The sequence below is a fragment of the Leguminivora glycinivorella genome, chromosome 4 (assembly GCF_023078275.1).
Source record: "Leguminivora glycinivorella isolate SPB_JAAS2020 chromosome 4, LegGlyc_1.1, whole genome shotgun sequence".
Lineage (NCBI taxonomy): Eukaryota > Metazoa > Arthropoda > Insecta > Lepidoptera > Tortricidae > Leguminivora > Leguminivora glycinivorella.
Window position 1 is genome coordinate 3,520,174 of NC_062974.1, and position 19,477 is coordinate 3,539,650.

General features: G+C 36.7%; 2 protein-coding genes across 5 annotated transcripts in view; both read right to left on the reverse strand.

Moving 5' to 3' along the window:
- Nucleotides 1-447: 447 nt before the first annotated feature.
- On the reverse strand, nt 448-6,140 carry LOC125225764 (1,2-dihydroxy-3-keto-5-methylthiopentene dioxygenase). Its single transcript, XM_048129612.1, is given in 5 exon segments — nt 448-1,937; nt 4,248-4,380; nt 5,281-5,447; nt 5,947-6,020; nt 6,023-6,140. Coding segments are annotated over 5 exon segments (552 nt in total). The 5' UTR covers nt 6,069-6,140; the 3' UTR covers nt 448-1,805.
- A 3,525-nt stretch (nt 6,141-9,665) lies between these two features.
- LOC125225762 overlaps nt 9,666-19,477 on the reverse strand; it is a 216,825-nt gene continuing 207,013 nt past the window's right edge. For 3 of the 4 annotated variants that reach the window (XM_048129608.1, XM_048129609.1, XM_048129610.1), the window contains 2 exons: nt 11,554-12,248; nt 9,666-11,115 (listed from right to left, as the gene is read on the reverse strand). In XM_048129608.1, coding sequence (XP_047985565.1) covers nt 11,005-11,115; nt 11,554-12,248 — 806 coding nt within the window. In that variant the 3' untranslated portion in view covers nt 9,666-11,004. The remainder of the gene's footprint in view (nt 11,116-11,553; nt 12,249-19,477) is intronic. The other variant, XM_048129607.1, reaches the window with a different exon arrangement.

Genomic DNA, 19,477 nt, shown 5'->3' on the forward strand with positions numbered 1-19,477 from the left:
TAAATAACTACGCCGAACTCACTTTCAGCCGAATAATTAATTATCTACTAGGCCATGCTTGGTACTTGCATGGCCTGATAAACAATAACAGTTCATCCTTAACCCTCGAAGCAAAAATGACAGGGTGTTATAACTTTGACTTGTCTGTCTGTTTGTGTGTGTGTCTGTCTGTGGTATCGTAGCTCCCGAACGGATGAACCGATTTAGATTTAGTTTTTTTTTGTTTGAAAGCTGAATTAGTCGGAAGTGTTCTTATTCTTAGCTATGTTTCATAAAAATCGGTCCACTATGTCGGTGTTTTTTTAAAAATTTCTAATTTTGTGGTTAGGTTATTAGTGTTATTACCTACATTTTAGTATAGTGTGTGGAATAAAACTGCCAACTAACATGCATCATAATTATTTATTAACATAAATTCATATAAAATACAGTAAAAATATAAGTTTATTTCTTATCAAAGCTCAATCAATGTTGAGCAAATTCTGTCTTATCAAGTGTGTAATTAGTTTTCTTTATTGTAACTATACGTGATTATGTCATGTTATTATAGTTTTAGAAGTAGATTTAATATAAAATCAAGGCAATATTTTATCACATCTTATGGCCATAATAGTTTAATCAACTTAATACTTAATATCTATTTGTTATCTTAAATATACTTGCATCTGAATTTTATTATGGCAATACCATTTATCTTAGGTCAACATGAGAAGCTGCTCTGTCACTGTTTATGGAATGGAAGCTACCTCAAGATATCACTATATTGTCATATGGCTACATGACTCATTTTTTTATTTTATTTCAAGCAATATTGAATATCAGTGAAATAAATGTGTTTTCAATATTAAATTCATAAAGCTTACGATTTAAGATGTACATGTAACGAAACTTGCATGTGATAGTCACACGTAGGGAGTTTCAGGATGTTGTTTTTTAATATCCAGCAGCGCCATCTACAGTGTATGTTTGAATAAGGAATGCAATGTTCTAAATATAATTTTGAATATGACATGATGTTCATGACATTGTATTCTTGTTGTCACTCAATAAATCGTACTCGGAGCATTTACACGTATTTGATTAATAATAATAATACAGGATGTAGGACCGATATCGTCACTACTTTTAAAAAATCTCGTATCTCACACTGCTCCTCAAAGACAAAACGTAGTAAGTATATATGCATTCCATACATACTTAATACATTTTTCTCTTCATTTACAGAAGAAGATAGTTTTTTTTAAAGTAGTGCCGATATCCTATATATTGAAGGCGCCATCTTTGATATCTGCCTTTGACATCTTTCCTTCATCCGATATCGGACCGGATTATGTGAAAAAGCATTCAGCCCTCGTATGCTTAGGGCCAGTTGCATCAACCACATTTGACAGACACATCATCGTCACGCAGCAGATGTCTATGGAACTTCCCATACAATAAAAAATTAACGAACGCTTTAACGGTGACAGACGGTTTGATGCAACCGGCCCTTAGTCACGGATCCGTGCGTAGGATTTCACTATTTCAATGATCAAAATGAACAGGCCGGCTAATGGAGTCTTCAAGTAAAATCGCTGTCAATAGAAATTGTCAACAATGTAAACAAACCATTGTACAAAATATCAATATTCTAGCACAATGTTATTATTTTAAAGGTTGAGGATCATAACGTGATATGAATTGATTAAATCACACATGGATTTAGCCAGTATCTGATGAGTTAGAATGGAAATGAAAGACATTTTGACAACAAGGTTAAACAAACCTTGTTGTTCAGAGTATACCCCTGTATATGTATACCCCTATTAGCAAGCGGCCACGAAGCCCTTGGTGAGCTTCTCAACATATTCCTTGCGAGCCTCCATGTCGTCTGACGGGCGGTTGTGCGCCGCCCACACTGGCTCGCCGATGAAGAATCTCTTCACCTTTATGTAGTTCTGAAAGCGAAAACATTTGTATTATTTACAAGCTTTTGCCCACGGCTTCGCTCGCGTTAGAAAGAGACAAAATGTAGCCTATGTCACTCTCCATCCCTTCAACTATCTCCCCTTTAAGAAACCACGTCAATTCGTCGCTCGGTTTTGCCGTGAAAGACTGAAAAACAAACAGACATACACACTTTCCCATTAATAATATTAGTAAATTAGTATTATTATTATGATTTTCTTTCGTTTTCTCCTTTTTTAAAGGGTTTTATTTTATTATGCGGGCCATAGCCAAGCATAATAAATAGTTACTGAGTGGTATTTTCTGTGATCATAGACGAAGTCATAAATTTCCTTGTTATTCGGCATGTGTTGAGTATTGTGGCTTTTTGAAGAGTGTATATGACTTGGGTTGGAATGCGTAGAGTCTCTAGGCTGTTGCTTAATGTTTTAGGAACAACTCCCGTGGTGGACATTACTATGGGGACTATATGTACGGTGCTGGCTCGCCACTGGCGTCTGAGTTCTATTGCTAAATCTCTGTATTTTGCTAATTTTTCGTTGATCGTGGATTGGATGTTATGTGTGTTCGGTATAGCTATATCAATTATGAATATGGTTTTAGTGGTCTTTATTATTATTATTTGTAAAGCAGGCAGGCAGTTGTAGTAACTGATAAAGCCTGTATCCAGTTGTCGGTAGAGGTTTCAGGTGTTATGTGGAATTAGCACTGTGCTTGTCTAACTTATTCTTGAATTCGTTTATACTTTGGGCCGATATTACATCCTCCGGGAGCTGATGGGCTGAGTATGGATTTGTTTCCTATGTATTTGCACATCATATGTCTTGTATCATTGTTTGAGTACCCACAACCGGTGAGCGGCAGCCATACGTGCGAATGAAAAGTCCCATCGCTGTGTCTCGCTCCAACTATCGCTATCGGTATGGCCGCCGCTCACCGCTGTCGCGCTTAGACCAATGTCGTGGCCGAGCCGTTAGGGACAGTTACACCAAACCGTCTGTTACCGTTAAAGTGTTTGCTAAATTTTATTGTACGGGAAGTTCCATAGGCGTCTCCTGCGTAACGATGATGTGTCTGTCAAATGTGGTTGATGCAACTGGCCCTAAGTCAAGCTGAGTAAACGTGACCTTATAATATTTATTTTTTAATTTATAGACTTCATTACTATGGGTGAGAGCCGACACATCCCGCTTTTTTATTGTGTACATTTTACCCATTCCACCTAATATTAATGCATACAGCGATTTTCAACAGATCATAGATATAGATACATTAACAGCTCCGTGTGATAAATGATGAAAAACAATATTTAAAAACTGTAAGTTCATTTAATAATGCCTTATGCTAGTTATGCTGCTTGCTTTCCATTATAACTATGCTTTTATATCCGAAAAATACAAACGGCAAAAAAAAAATTGCGTATTTTATTAGCATTTGTTAGCGTTAAAGATATAAAAGTAATTGAAGTCAAGAGTGAAGCGGTGGTAGATCCCACTGGGCAACCCCAGCATGTCTCCAACAACGACTCCACGATCCACTGGTCATCAAAGTAACTATATCCTTGCATCTCTCCTTGCATTACCCTCATCACTGAGGATTGCAGATTTAATCAGTATTATTTCAAATACTAGGGGCGGCTAACTCCGCGATTCTATCGCCGCGCTACAAGTACATGCCCATTCAGTGGTGACGACCTTCGCGCGGCGCAATAGAATTCAATATCGGCTGCTCGCGTGCGTTTGATAATGTAGGTAAGAATTTAGAATGATGGCGTTTTAGTAACTATTGACTTTGACTTTGACTTTAGGAACATCAAAGGAGTGAGCCTTTTGTACTTGTACCAGGGGCGGCTCACTCGGCGATTTTATCGCCGCGCTACAAGTAAGTTTTTTAAGGTTCGTATGCATTGTCCGCGTGTGGAATAGCTAATAATGTTTAGTTAAATGAATATCATGAATAATATATATACATATACCATGGACATTTTTACACAGATCTACTATTGATTAAGTCCCCCGGAAAGGTTCAATAAGTCTTGTGATGTTGGAACTTAAACAAAAATATATAAATATTATATATATTACCTAGAAAGTACCCAAAACCTGAATATTATAGTATAACATTTTATCTGAGTATTAATTCGTTTTAATCCATAGGCAACCCTATCGCCAGATGCCGCGCACGTGCGTCTCGTTTCTTTGTAAGAATGTTGTAGGCATTTATAAAGGCGGCATGTCGTGAACATCAAAGCAGTGGGCCTTCTGTACTTGTACTATTATATATTCTGTGCAAATACTCACATTAAAGTCGAGAGTGAAGCGGTGGTATATCCCACTGGGCAACACCAGCATGTCTCCGGCAACGACCTGGATGCGGATCCACTGGTCCTCGCAGTCACGCACGTCGAAGTAGCCAGCGCCGTCCAGGACAAACCTGGAATCCAATGAGTAATGCTTACGTTATTAAATCTCTTCATTTCATTGAACCATTTTTTCATTCCATGGTAACTGTAACAGACGAAATATAAGGGCCAGTTGTATCAACCACATTTGACAGACACATCATCATCACGCAGTAGACATCTATGAAACTTCCCATACAATAAAATTTAATGAACGCTTTAACAATGACAGATAGTTTGATGCAACTGGCCCTAAATTTTGCAGCCGGATTGTTTAATTCTCTGTATTACACATCAACTCAGTTTTGTAATATGGCTAGCCGTAATATAATTATTCCAATTTTTCTACTCTTCTAATCTGTCTATTAGGACACCACATACTAAACTATAAGTGCAAACTTTTTAGTGTTGGATAATGTATAACACAACTATAATATTTCATTATGATTCTCTGTAGGCCACTATTTCTTTCTTTCGAACTTTATACAAGTCCTATACTAATTTGCGAAACCTGACAATATTTTCCGCATCTGAAACACATTTTTTTTTATCTGTCTGAGACAGCTTTGTAATAACACTGGGTTGCCAGGAAATGCGATGTTGATACAACGGTGAATGACGCTATTAACATTGACTTGAATGATGATATTGTTTGTCCATTGATGGTGATGATGATGACTCATAGAAAGTATTGTTTAATAGTCATAATATAATCAAGCGTTTCACTCTCGTACCATACAATTAGACCACTCAGCAAGCTTCATGGCCTAAACATGGTACTTGACTGAAGAGCTCTCTATTATATTATGATTGTATAAAATACTATTTTAGGCAATTTTAGGAAGGGGACTTGACAGTTCAAGAGCTCCAATTTTGCCAACCTATATACTGATATTTTATGCGTAAATTTATCAAATCTCTGCATAGTTTACCTGATCTCTTCATCAGTATGCAAGTGCTCAGTGTAGAAGGCAACCAGTTTCTCCTCATAGTTTGGCAGCGTTGCCTTGGACGCCTCCATACGGTCCTCATAGGTGTAACCACGCTCCTTCTTTATCTTATCTAGGACTCCATCTGTCTCATGTGTGTCGACATTTAGCTGGAAAATTCAGGAGAGAAATTGAGCAGAGTTATTAACACACTCTTGGGGACAATTATTTTTATGTGAATCTAGCAAAATATTTATAAATTATAAATTAAATATTTATAATATTAGGATATTTATGTAATACTGATATTTGTATTTCAGTGTCTTTATTAAGCCCCCCCCCCCCCCCCCCTTCACAGTACGATTCAACTGTGCGATCCGTTGTAACAACCGATCGACGATATTTCAATATCGTTAACGATTTACTTACTAGTTTCAGGAGATAAAGCTGGAAGTCACCATAAAACGCTATTATTACACCGAGTGTAATAATAGTTCAATTAACTACGTTGTTTTGAACAGATAAGATAACATTAATGATGTCTTTGTATCCAGCCAGTAATCATCAAATATTTGATCAACTATTAAAAGCAGAAATATCCAGATAAAATTAATGGTTTGATATGTAAATAAAAGGAGAATAAAGATGAAAATACGACGTAAAACTTACGCTAAAGTATTCAACACCGGTTTTCTTATACAATTCATCGAGAGACACAAACTGCGGAGGGTTCCTGTGATGCCCGCGCGCTGATCATTTGTATCGTTGTCCATATACCAGGCTTTCACCATTTTGTGAAAGGGAAATACGAAAAATAAAGAAATAATAAATTGATAAGTCCGGACGACTATCAAATCCGACTGCATCTGACAGTGATATGAGCTTGACATTGACGTTATCTTCCTTCGTGTTGCCAGTGAAATAACGTCAGGATCCCCAAAAACCCATTACAAAATGAACAAAAAATTTTTTTATATGTTAGATTTATGTAAATCGATTTACGATTGATTAAACAGAGTTACTGTATTAATTTGTGATTGAAATAAATCCCTCTCCTAATTATTTTGACCGATTTCATTGTCAATTTAGTGTCACCATATTACCACAAATTTAAGGGTATTGAATAATGGCTACACTGGTGAGAGGCGTCTTTCACCTTTGTTAACCGCAAGCGTGTATGTGTGCTGTTTTATCCATTTAAATATACTTTGGCACACTCACTTCGTCAGAAGACATATGCCCGAGAATTCAAATTGTCTGTGGGATGCCAACGCCAACGCTTTGTGGCATGCAGTTTTTTTTACCCTTGGCGCCTTTTCTTCTGACAATGAGTAAATAGGGAACTTGACAGTACTTAAAATAAAATATTTTATACCATGCACGAAATAAAGCATCAGATCATTATAAGAAAAACATGGACAGATATTATTTTTAAATCCAATTTCTATTTAATAAGTCAGGTAGAAAATATACAGTAACTGAGTTGACCGTGATGTCACTCAATTTGATTTCATATTAATTCCATAATAGCAAGTCGTTCAAATTCGTTTTGACAGTTCTTAAAAAGAAGCTGATTTGACTAAGAGGCAAGTAGCCTATTAAATTTATTTCACAATAATTAAGCTCGGTCTTTGTTATCTTTTGCCCCACAAATTTCTAGTCTACTGTGATGCACGTTCCTTTTACATGCCTTTTACTTTTTTACTCACGAGGAAGGATAGGTAATTACAATAAATAAAACAGTGCCCAATCCAGTAAAAATAGATTTAATCCAGATAATACTAGTGTTACAACTTAATGCATTTGATGAGCAAACTAGGTAGGATACACCAATGTTTTGTAGTATATGTATAATAAATATTATGTATCAATGAGGAATAGAATAATTTCTAGTACCGATGCGGGTACTTATGACGGTAGGTCATGTTTGTAGGTACATTGACGGGTAAAACTGGTAGATCTACAGTAACGCAAAATATATTGAAATATAAAATAAGACAAAATTGCATGAATCATATAGCTATATATTCATACAGGAACCTACATAATTATCTATAGGTAATGAATATTTTTTTTTCTAATATGGATAGGTAGACGTTTGACCACGATCACACCTGATGGTAAGTGATGATGCGGTCTACGGTGGAGCATGCTTACCTATGAGATACCTATTTACTCTTGCTTTAAAGAGACCTGGATTGTACTGTGAACTTGTGAAGTAAACATTTATGCAAGCTACCCACATATAATTTTGTACCTATATTTATTTTTTAGAATCCGAATGTTTGTATCCCGCTAAGTTTTGAATCAGAAAGTGCAAAAGTTACTTAGTCGTAAATATATTTTCACCAAACTACTTCTAAATCACACAGATTTAGTTTACACGATTTATATAAATATATTACTTCAAATCTTATTTGAAACGCTAAGTTAGGTACAACTAAGTTTGATATGACCATAGTGGATAAGAAAATTAAGGTTAATGCAAATTACTTAAAACGAAAAAAAAGTAAATGCAACAAATCATTTGACAAAACAATTTTATGGACGGATGTCTAAATCACAATCAAATGAAATAATGCATAAGGGTGACGTCATGGTCTTTAGAAAACATTGCACTTATAGACAGTCGGTAAAAAAGTAACATGTGTCATATTTATTTATACCTATGTGTAGGCTAATAAAGTTGTAAGAACTGTCACGTTTTTGTTGCTATGAACATACATACATACATACATATAAACATGCCTGCTTTCCTATAAAGGGGTAGGCAGAGCACATGAAACTACTCAAGTTTCAGTGCCACTCTTGGCAATTAAGGGGTTGCAAAAAAAACGAAATTGTGACATAATTGAAAGAATGGCAGTGGTAGGGTCGCTTAAATACTTACCTATTAAAATAGGTGCTTAAAACCCACACATACACAACTGTGTGCATCTGTGCGAAATTGGCTTGAAATGAAGTTAGTTGGGCCTAGAGACCTTACCTCTGCCTGTCAACTGTTTCCGAGACATGATTCCACACTCCTTTCAGTGCTTAAATTTTCACCAAATGTGACATTATCTGGGTAAAGGTACCTTATTGTCGATGGCGCTTACGTCCCGCGTCGTTGTATTTGTACACGAACATCGCTGATAACGCCGATAATGTCATAAATTAACTTACAATTTATGTAATCATATTTTATCCTTTCAGACAAAGGGAGTCACAGATAATGCGCTAAGTATGTTTTCTTTCGACCAATGAAATTAAAAGAGATAATAGTTGTTATATACAACTTAAAATTAAATTATCTATCATACATAACATAACAGAAATCAATGAATACACTAAGATGTGTACAGTGGACAATTATGTTGTTATAATTTATTTTACTTTTTAGTCATTATTTTGCAGATATTAACATATCAAAGATGTATTAGATGTATATCAAAATAAAATTGTAACATAAAGAAACAACTCAATACACGTTTAATCCACTTATGTAGGTATAAGGTGTTATCGGAAATACCATTTAAGTAAAGCAGAGTTTAAGACATGACATAGTATACGACGATTCAACGACTTTATACATCGTCAATAGCATGATTCTCTTTCAATCTCGGCAAATTTAAATAAAAAATGAACATATACATGATTAGATTAGTCATAATCACAATGAAAAGGTCCACATCTTAGTAGATAAGTACAAAAGAAGGGGTTTTATTTAAAGCTAAAAAATACCTCACCTCCTAACAGCACATTGATATAATTGAGATCATAAACACACACCTAAGCTAATAGACATCGAAAATCACTGGTCAAACAATATTTCATAAGCAATAGCATAAAATAATCAAATGTCAAATCCAATCTTCAAATTATACAGTCAATCAGTTGATAAATCGATAAAGTTAAAACTTAAAAATAGTGTAAAAGCGGTAAGAAATAATAGTATCTAAGAATACTAAATCTATAATAAATCATGTTACAACAAGTCTAAAAATAATTATCACATTATGTACTATTTACAGAAGTGTTGACGAATCGACAACTACTAATATAAATTAATAATTACCCGAGTTAAAAAGTTCACACCGATTATTAATATTAATTAATAATAAATCGTCATATTCTTAATTATTACAGACAAGACTTGTTATAGCCTGGGGTTTATTTTTACAGACATTCGTTTGACGAATGTGATTATTGTTCTAATTTCATTAAAGGTACTGAAGTCACAATTTGCAAACAAGCTTTGAGGAAAAGTCAAACCTATTTAAAAATATTTTTAAGCGGGTTACTCACGTGTTAAGTCGATATAGCGTTCGACACACAGAGCAAGCGCCCGCAGTATGCGTCGCGCTCTCGACATGTAAAGGCGGGGTCGCTACTCTTGAGAAAGATCCTCGAAAATGGATCGAAACATGTCGAACGCTATATTGACTTAACACGTGAGTAACTCGCTTAAAAATATTTTTAAATATGTTTGAGTCTCACGGGAGTTTTATAGTTAAAAAAGTCAAACCGTCGAATGTTCAGAATAATGAAACGGATAATTTGATTTCTAAATAAGTTAAAGGTATATTTGCCAATTCTGGTTTAAGTCGAAACTGTCAATATTTTTTATACAGTTCTAATTAATTTAGTTACAAAACGTCAAAGCTTACATACACATGTCGAAAACTTCTTTGGAAGTCATATATATTTCATAATATACACCATTTGCATTGGATACTCACGTTTACTTTGACAGCTTGAAATTTAAGCAATTTCAAAGTTCTCTAATACTATCTTACATTGAAAAATACTTTAATTTCCCCTGTCATATTCAAGCCAGGCGGTTGACAGTTTAAACATTAATGAAAAAATAACAACACCATCTAGTTAACTACTGCCACTTTGGAAGGGTCCTTATTTAATCGGATACACATTTCTTAATATACTTTGCTATTGGGAGCCAAAAACCAGATACGTCAATGAGTATGAAATCGTGAAAAAAATATGTCACGAGATTGTCTCTCTATCAGCTTTATCTATTGGCAATCGGTAACAAAAAGAATATTTGCAGCATAGTCGAAAAAATAATGTGTATATGATACACGTATCAATACTGTTACTCTACAATTACATACTGGGATTAATGACAATTCCAATTCATAGGAATAACTCCATAGGTTCTCCATTTTTCTCTCTTCATACCCGTTGACATTTTGCACAGGGCTCCCAACAGCGCCATACATTTCTAAGACATCACGTCTACAAACTGCAATTCGACCGAGCAATGTCACAGTAAGGACGCTAAGCACGAAGAATTTCGTACATTGACCCTCAATTTCAGAGCATATAATACTAGAGAGCGAACACGCTGGCAGACGTGTCGCAGTTGTTATCTCATTGAGCATACACTTGTCGTTGTGTGCGTGCGTGAGTACACGACTCGCTGGTCGCTCGCATGTACATAGACACGGAAGTTATGCGTGTATTGCGCAATAGCCCCAATAGGAACGTCCGTCTACAAGAGTGTGTGGGTTCAAGAACTAGCGACTTATATTCAATACAAATTTCCAGGCATGTCCGATCTCCTTGATACTGGTGGTCAATGCCACTGGTGGTATCTTATTGGTAGTCAATCTTCCGGAAAGGAAAGGGTAGCGGGTCAATGTACGAAATTCTTCGTTCTTACCGTACCTCACTTTAGAGCCTTATATCGCAGCAGTATGGCTTTGTCAGTCAACGCTGGAACGGTTACAGTTTGGTGTGTTTGACGGTGTCCGTCCAGTAGTTCTGGATGGTCATGGCCTCGAGCGAGTTGAGGAACGAGTCGTTGTCGAGGCTGTACATCTCCTCCGAGTTGTCCTGGAACGTGAAACAGTTTATTGGAATTGGATAGTTAAATACACAAAATATTAGTTTAAAGATACTGTACAACTGTACTTCAAGCATCAGATGATGATCAATCAGATCTGAACAATTTAAATGTGTTTACTGTAAGCCTATTTAAATAAAGAATATATTGATATTGAATACACCCAAGGAAATTTATCATATCGAATTGAAATTTGTTTACGGATTCAAATCGATCAATGAAGTGAAATTTGATATGCATAATATTTATGTAAGTATTTATGATGGCCATTATTCGGAGTTTTAATTTGGAACTCTCTCTCATTACGCGATACCAGATGTGTAGGTACATGATTGCAACCCGCAGGTAGTACAGATAAGTTAACGGCTAAAAACATGTATTAAACAATATTTAGTAGGAAATAATTGATTGATTCAAAGGACACATACCCGTATAGTGCTGTCATCAAGGTATCCGCTAGAATCCGGATTGGAGCATTTATCATTCAACGTCTGCGGCTTATTCAGGTACCTCCGCCTATACAGCACGAAGGCCGTGCTGCCAGCCAGTGCTCCCATCACTAGCGCGGCGAACGATATCCCCGCGATGGCTCCCGTGTCCATCCCGCCTTCCTGCTCCACAACTCTTCGAGAAGATTCCACGTTCGGCGGGATCCGAGTCTGCAGGAAATTCTGAGTCTCTAAAGACAATGGCTTGTCTGTGACTATCCGGCTTTCAGATGTCCGCTCTATAGTGTCCGCTTTGACTACATCTGGTCTAGTGAGGTTCCTCCTTTTTGATGCGAATGTTGCATTCTGTGTGCTTGTTATATTAGTTAGTTCTGGCACTGCTGTTGCGTTGGAAACCGTCACGTTAGGCGCTATGAGTGTTTCTGTTACATTTTTGTTATCAGTTGAATTAAGCGCTAGTGGCGCTTCAGTTGTAGCGTTGGTTACATTCTGGATAGGTTGTATAAGCTCGTCAGTGTTGTTGGCAGTGATGTTGGGGGGCTTGGTGGGGGTGACGGGCGTTTTCGTGAAGTACATGGCGCGGCCCTGCCGGTCGCTCTTGGGTTCTATTTCTACGTCGGTGGTTAGGTGCTGGAGTTCTTCGGACTGGGGCGCGGCGGTTATTTGGCAGCTCCCTGGAAAGAAGAAAATAATGTCGTTAATAAAAGCTGTGTTACATTCCAACTTTACCATAAGTCATAATGGGTGCAGAAGCGCGGAAGCATCCTCTCTTGCTCATCCTTTAATGTTAAAACCGGGTAAAAACAAAATCAGAAATACTACAAAATGTTTTCTTATGCCATAAGGCACCCATTGGCCTATACACGGGTCATTAATAATAAAAACCGTATAATTATGCAAAATTACATGTAATTGGACATCCATCTGTCACGAGCCATTTGCTACTGATGCAACGACACCTATGGAATGTCAGTGCGTGCACTTAATCAGTAGTTGTCGCTGTCGCACATTATTTAATAGTTCATTTACGTCTCAATCTATGAAGAAGTGACATTGTTCATTTTAATTATAGTCCAAGCAAGAGCTCTGTATTTTCCAGGTGAAGTGAAGTGAACATAAACGAGTGGAATTACTTGCCGGCGGCTAAATTTCCGAGCTCATAAAACCCAGCAACCTTCAAATGTAGGATGAACAGGCATCTTCTAGGCGAGCTCACTCCATCGTAGGCCACGTCTTTGCCTTTGGCTAGTCTGAGGCCACAGTATAATAAAGAGTACTATCGTACAGTAGGTATGGCCACTCCCGCTCCCCGAGGCCAAGATTAAGCTCATTTATAATAATAATTCATAAAAAGAGTGGCTCTTTAGCGATAAGGCCGCCTGTTCTTTACCTCTGTAATAAAAAATATTGTAATGTGTAGGTATGTTCCTATGTACATTTCTGAGGTTGTGCAATAAAGTGAATTTGTATTGTATTGTTGAGTGGCAGGATACTAAGCGACCACTTATTATACTATACGGGAGCGCGAGTAATACAGTATGCCTACCATGAGACATGATCTGCCTATGTTGACGACTTACATTAGGTAGGTAACTAAGTACATATAGAAATATATCCACAAAAACATTATCAAGGGCATGGATTGTTGTAATGGCAATGGTGTAACTCATCATCATCATCATCATCATCATATCAGCCAAAAGACGTCCACTGCCTGGACATAGGCCTCCCCCAAAGATTGCCACAATGACCTGTCCTGCGCCACCCGCATCCTGCGGACTCCTGCGACCTTTACCAGGTCATCAGTCCACCTTGTATGGTGTAACTCAATAGTCCTATATTTTATTATCGTATGGCGTGTAATTAAAAGTGTGATGAGGTCTAGTACTGTAGCCAAATGGCATTTCTGCGACGTGAAACGAAAACGAAATACCGCCAAAGGTAGTCTGGCTCCGTCGCGCCAATACGCAAGAGCGATAGAGACGACGAGCGTTTCGTTTCGTGAGCGTTTGTGCCATTCGGCTATACGTACACAGAACAGAAAACGGTACGGTTACTAGGATATGAGGTCTCATTCTCTATGTAAACTGTTGTCATTCACAAAGTGGTGTCGTTCAGCCTGTGGGTTGAATTGAACCTCATTCTAGAAACTCAAGTTCATTGGCGCAAGACACAGAAACAAAATTAAATCTCGCGTGTCATCCATTTATGGATTCTGCAAATGTATTCGTACCGTAATGAACAGTTTGTTCAACTGTTATACAACTAATTAGTCTTTACTCTTCAGCAGCTTCATTGCGATTCTCCGAGTTTTATAATGAGTGAACCACCCAAGCGCAATGGAAACGGATCACTTTCTGTTGAACTTTTTCTGTTTAATTAAACGGTTTTATTATTCTAGCCCGAGATAAGTACTGAAATGAAACTTAGACTAGTATTTTCCTTTCTTATTATTTATTGATTTGTGGTCGACGCTTGGTTTAGGGCACTAGCAAGTAAGCGTGTCAAGCGTTATGAGCGCGATACCTGTTCGCCACGGGCACACTACACTTGCTAGAGTTGTGGTTGTTTGCCGCTCCCGTCTTGGCTTACACAGCCACGAAAAACGTTGTAGCCCCGCCTGACACTGCTTAAATAGTCTAAATGATGATGATGATGGTCACATCAGTATTTTGGTCATGATAACGGGGCTTATGGTCAAGTGTGTCGGCTTTCGCGTTTCGCCAGTTTAAAAAATGACCAGTGTTTATTACGATTTCATTCTTGTGTTTCATACAAATTCATATTTCAACTAAGTAATTGAAAATGTAAACTAGACAATACACCTAAATATGACAATATGCAAAAAGGCAGGGACACTTACAGGCACATTAACCTTAGGTATTAAATTTAATACAGGTTATTTTATACTTTTCTATCACCATCTTTAATAGGCTAGTTTCCTACTAGTCAAATCAGTTTCTTTTTAAAAACTGTCAAATCGATTTGCTAATGTGGAATTACTATTAAATACTGAGGAGTGACGTCACGGTCAATTCATATATTTTCTCTTTGACTTATTAAATAGAACTGTCCATATTGTTCTTCTACATATGTGGTGTGGTGATTTATTTCGTACACTGCACTGCATAAAATATATTATTTTAAGTCTAGGAAACTAGCCTATTGTACTGCATCAGTCTAAAAATTCTAGGTCTCTCTCACAAAGTAATAAAATTACAAATTCTATGAGAACATTTCTTGGCCATAATCGTGGCCGCAAAATGCTCCTTTCCTGTCCAGTTATAAGCACGTATAAGCTCGCGAAGCTCTCGGCTGGTTCCCAGATACTATACATGGTGACTTCTATTCCATATCTGTAGGTTCAAGAACAAATAGACACGACGCAAACGACAAATCGTCTATCTAACCGAACTAGTCTAAAAATGTGATTGAGATTACATAAAGCGAAAATTAATTATTAGTAAAGTAAATATTTATTGCGATTCATGGTATGTACATTTGGTGTTACAATATGTATAAAAAGTTTCACATGGACCCGGTGGGGTGTAGCTAAGTCCTTATATTTACGAACACAAAAAAAATATTTTCTTTGGGTCTCTAATTATTCCTATTCCAAGAATAGAAATTGTATGGTTATGTTTCTTTTAGACATGGCACTAACTAACTAAATCGCTCCAGTAAAATGGGATCAATGGTTTGATAACGCCCTGACGAGACGTCATTCTACCAAAAACGTCACATTTGACATTGACATATCCGATCCATTGCCTTAAAGTTCGAGTCGCGCCGATAGTTTTTCTCCAGTTATGGGCGCCCACCCTGTATAGTAAGCGAGGGAAATCCTGCTTTAAAGATAAATGCATCCGCAACGGGTACAGATTATACAGCATTTGTCGCCGTAACATATTCCAAGAACAGGTGTCGTGTGAATGTTCCTTTGTGAGGATTTATTTATGAGACCTAGGTGTAGGTTATACATCCTTATTGATCGTTTTCCCATATGGGAACAATAATGCAATAAATAGATAAATTAATGTAAGAGCGACGTGAACTATGGGACTTGTGGGGTTACTGTTGAATGGGGTTCGTAACTGTTAATAAGTTTTTTGCAAAAATTTCATTTTTGGCACAAGCTTTTATCGCCGACTGTACCTTTCTTTCAACAGTCATCTATTGCTCTCCAAGACGTTTCTAAAAACCCCGTACTCGATGTGGATACGACATTTCATGACAGAGTTCCCATGACCACCTTTCTGCTCCATCATCAGATCAGCTCCATGATACCATAATATTACATTGTCACGTGATTTACATTTGTGTGCAAAATTTCAGCTCAATCGGAAACCGGGTAGTGGGTCAAATTTAGATTTACGTTTTGACGCACACTATAGTAGTATGTTATGTAAATCTACAAGGCAAGTTGAATAAAAGCTTGTAAAAATTTGCATGGATGGTGCCATCGAATCGAAGCGTGACCCTGTCTCTAGTTTTGTTCTATGTTCTAGATTAAGACTAAAGGGCTGGAACCGAGAAGAAAAAATCCGGATACAAAAAGTATTTGACACAATTCTGGAGATTGACAGGGTGCGTTTTTTTACATTATCCGATCCGATATTGGATGTAGGATATCCCATAAATTTACGCCGCCATCTTTGATTTTTTTTTCTTTCAAATCCTTCTTACATCCGATATCGGATCAGATAATGTGAAAACGCACTAAGATTATGAGACTGCTAAGAAAAGTATAAAACTACACAGCCGTATTATAAGCAAACGATTTCAACAATTCAACAGTGACATCCCTAATTCACATTCTATTGATTTTGAAACCTTATATTGGCCGGGAAGACACATTTCGAGAATTTATTATTTATGAACATAATCGCCTGAATTTAGGGAGTTTATCAATTTAGGGGGATAGCTTTAGCGGCGTCTATATATTTTATTAAAAGTTGAGAGATAAATTTAACTTAATAGGAGTTTTGCAGATATTTTTGATAAATTATGGTATCAAATGGTTTTACTTTAATGATACCTATTTTTAGCGTAAGTATCTAAATATATAAAAGAAGAAACTGACTGTCCGCTAAAAGTCCATATACTCGTAAAAGAAAAAACCGCTGGTCCTAGAGATTCCAAATTTGGCACGTAGGGTCCTTATAAGGTGTAAAGGAGCAGTAAGAAAGGATTTTTCAAAATACACCTCCTAAGGGGTGAAATGGGAAGAAATTATAAACGTACCTACACCTATTTCAGCAGTTATTTCATAATTGGCAAAATTATTTTTATCAACGATTACTAAAATAAAATAATATAATATGCTTATATTGTTTTCGGAATAATGAGCAGTAGCTTTTGATTTGATTTGTCGCTGATATTACTCATTATGTATAAATAAACATGAGATATTATTTTATCATGTCAAAGGGCAGAACATTAGATTAATTATCGTCATTGGGGTTGTTTTCCATTAATTAAGGGATAAAGGACGAGAGCCTTTTGACGCTGCGTCCAAAAATTATTACCGATTGTGGAAAGGACCAAGATAAGTATAATTAGGTAGGTTCCTTTTTATAATACCTCTGCCACACTATGCTCCTCGCGCTGCCCCTCTCCGGCCACACACTGCCCTACGCGCGATTATCGTATAGTATGAATATTCTGAGATGAACTTTTCGGTTTTGCCCTAATCTGTTAAACAAAGGCCTTGGTTTCTATTATTCGCCGCGGTTAGCTCCCGTTTCCACAGCACGTGCCAAAGTCTCAGTGTAGTTAAAAAGCAACTATCATGATAGCAATAAGGTTCAAATTTATTAAACAGTTTGCAGTAAACTGAAATAGATACCATACACTAAAGAAAAAGCGATCAAGCCCACTGGTGGCGAAGCCGGGAATCGAACCCGGGTCTCCAGCTAACGCGGCTGACATGTTCGACCGCTACACCACCCCGACCGCCGAGGTACCCGTCGAAATTTCTCTAGTGTATGTTATCTCTGAAGGCTAGTAGTCCTGCGGCGCTGGCTATATTTTGGGCCCTAAGTTAAAAAAATATTAAAGTCGATTTTGTTTTCGTTTATAAATACATTGATAACATATAAATTTAACATTTCGTTTTGGGTCACATTCCTAGGGTGCTTTTTTAGTAATTTGGTAATTTGTGGTTATAATTTTTAATTTGACCTAATGTGGTAAAAAAAATATTCGAGAGAAAAAATGTAACTGTATTGCATTTAGAATGATATTTTTAGCGTGTATACGTAGTTTGGGTCAATTTACTCGAGTGCTATATGACAATTTGTCATACCTAGCGAAACAGACACAAAAAAATATTCATGTTAAAAAAAATAAGAAACGTCGCATTGCCTCCTTTAAATATATCAATAAACTGAAATTGTGTTTTCCTACTCCAGTGCTTGATAAAATTTGCGATAATTTAGCAAAAATAGGTTTTTACCATTCCAAAAAATATTAAAGTTACTAGAGTTCTTATCTTATTAACTAAAAAGACAAGATAAATAAGATACGTGAATTTGGGTAAGTTTAATAGAATGCTTCGAAAAATAATACGGTATTAATATTTGCGTTCGATCAAGTCAAGCGAGCGCAGTGACGCGGGTAGTGTAGGTATTATGATACCGACCGCGCGGCCGTGGCGCGGCAGCGGGGAAGGGCAATGACCTCTCTCGACATTCGACAAACCGCACGTTGTGTACAAAACGCCAAAATTTATTTCAACTGTGCGCATCACGCTATTTAATGCTAAGCCTGAAAGGGTTGTATTTGATAAGACTACTAGAGTAACAATTTTAACTTAATATACCTATTTTCCAGATGCGTCAGTAAATAATTTAATTTATAAATAATAAATTTAGTATACATCGTGGAATCTACTACTACTACTGCCAAATAAAATAATGCGATTTATCATCTAAGTACTTTAGACTTATATTTAAGCGTGTCACTCACTATGCAGGTAGCTGAGCGCTTATCTTTCAATATGAATCCACATACATAAAATATATATAATTCAATGAGCTAACACACGCGCCGCCGATTATTCATATTTTATTTTGAAGTACATGTGGGGATCGACGTTGGTACGAGATCATGTTATATCGTAAAATGGTGAGGAATTTATATGTAGAAAATACAGGATTATAAAGCAAAATACAGGATGTACTTTTTATAACCGGCAATATTTAACGTGGTGAAGTCATATAACTGATATCGAATACAAAACACTAAACGCCCAATGGACTTGCCTCGCGTGACGTCACGTAGTGTTTTTAGGGTTCCGTAGTCAACTATAGTTTCGCCATGTCTGTCTGTCCGTCCGTCCGTCCGTCCGTCCGTCCGTCCGTCCGTCCGCGGATAATCTCAGTAACCGTAAGCACTAGAAAGCTGAAATTTGGTACCAATATGTATATCAATCACGCCAACAAAGTGCAAAAATAAAAAATGGAAAAAAATGTTTTGTTAGGGTACTCCCCCCTACATGTAAAGTGGGGGCTGATATTTTTTTTCATTCCAACCCCAACGTGTGATATATTGTTGGATAGGTATTTAAAAATGAATAAGGGTTTACTAAGATCGTTTTTTGATAATATTAATATTTTCGGAAATAATCGCTCCTAAAGGAAAAAAAAGTGCGTCCCCCCCCTCTAACTTTTGAACCATATGTTTAAAAAATATGAAAAAAAATTTTTATAAAGACTTTCTAGGAAAATTGTTTTGAACTTAGGTTATAGGTATATAGGTAGATAGGTTCAGTAGTTTTTGAGAAAAATACGAAAACTACGGAACCCTACACTGAGCGTGGCCCGACACGCTCTTGGCCGGTTTTTTAGATAAAAATTAAACGAAATCTTTCCTCAAATTACTATTAAGCCAATCTTATCCT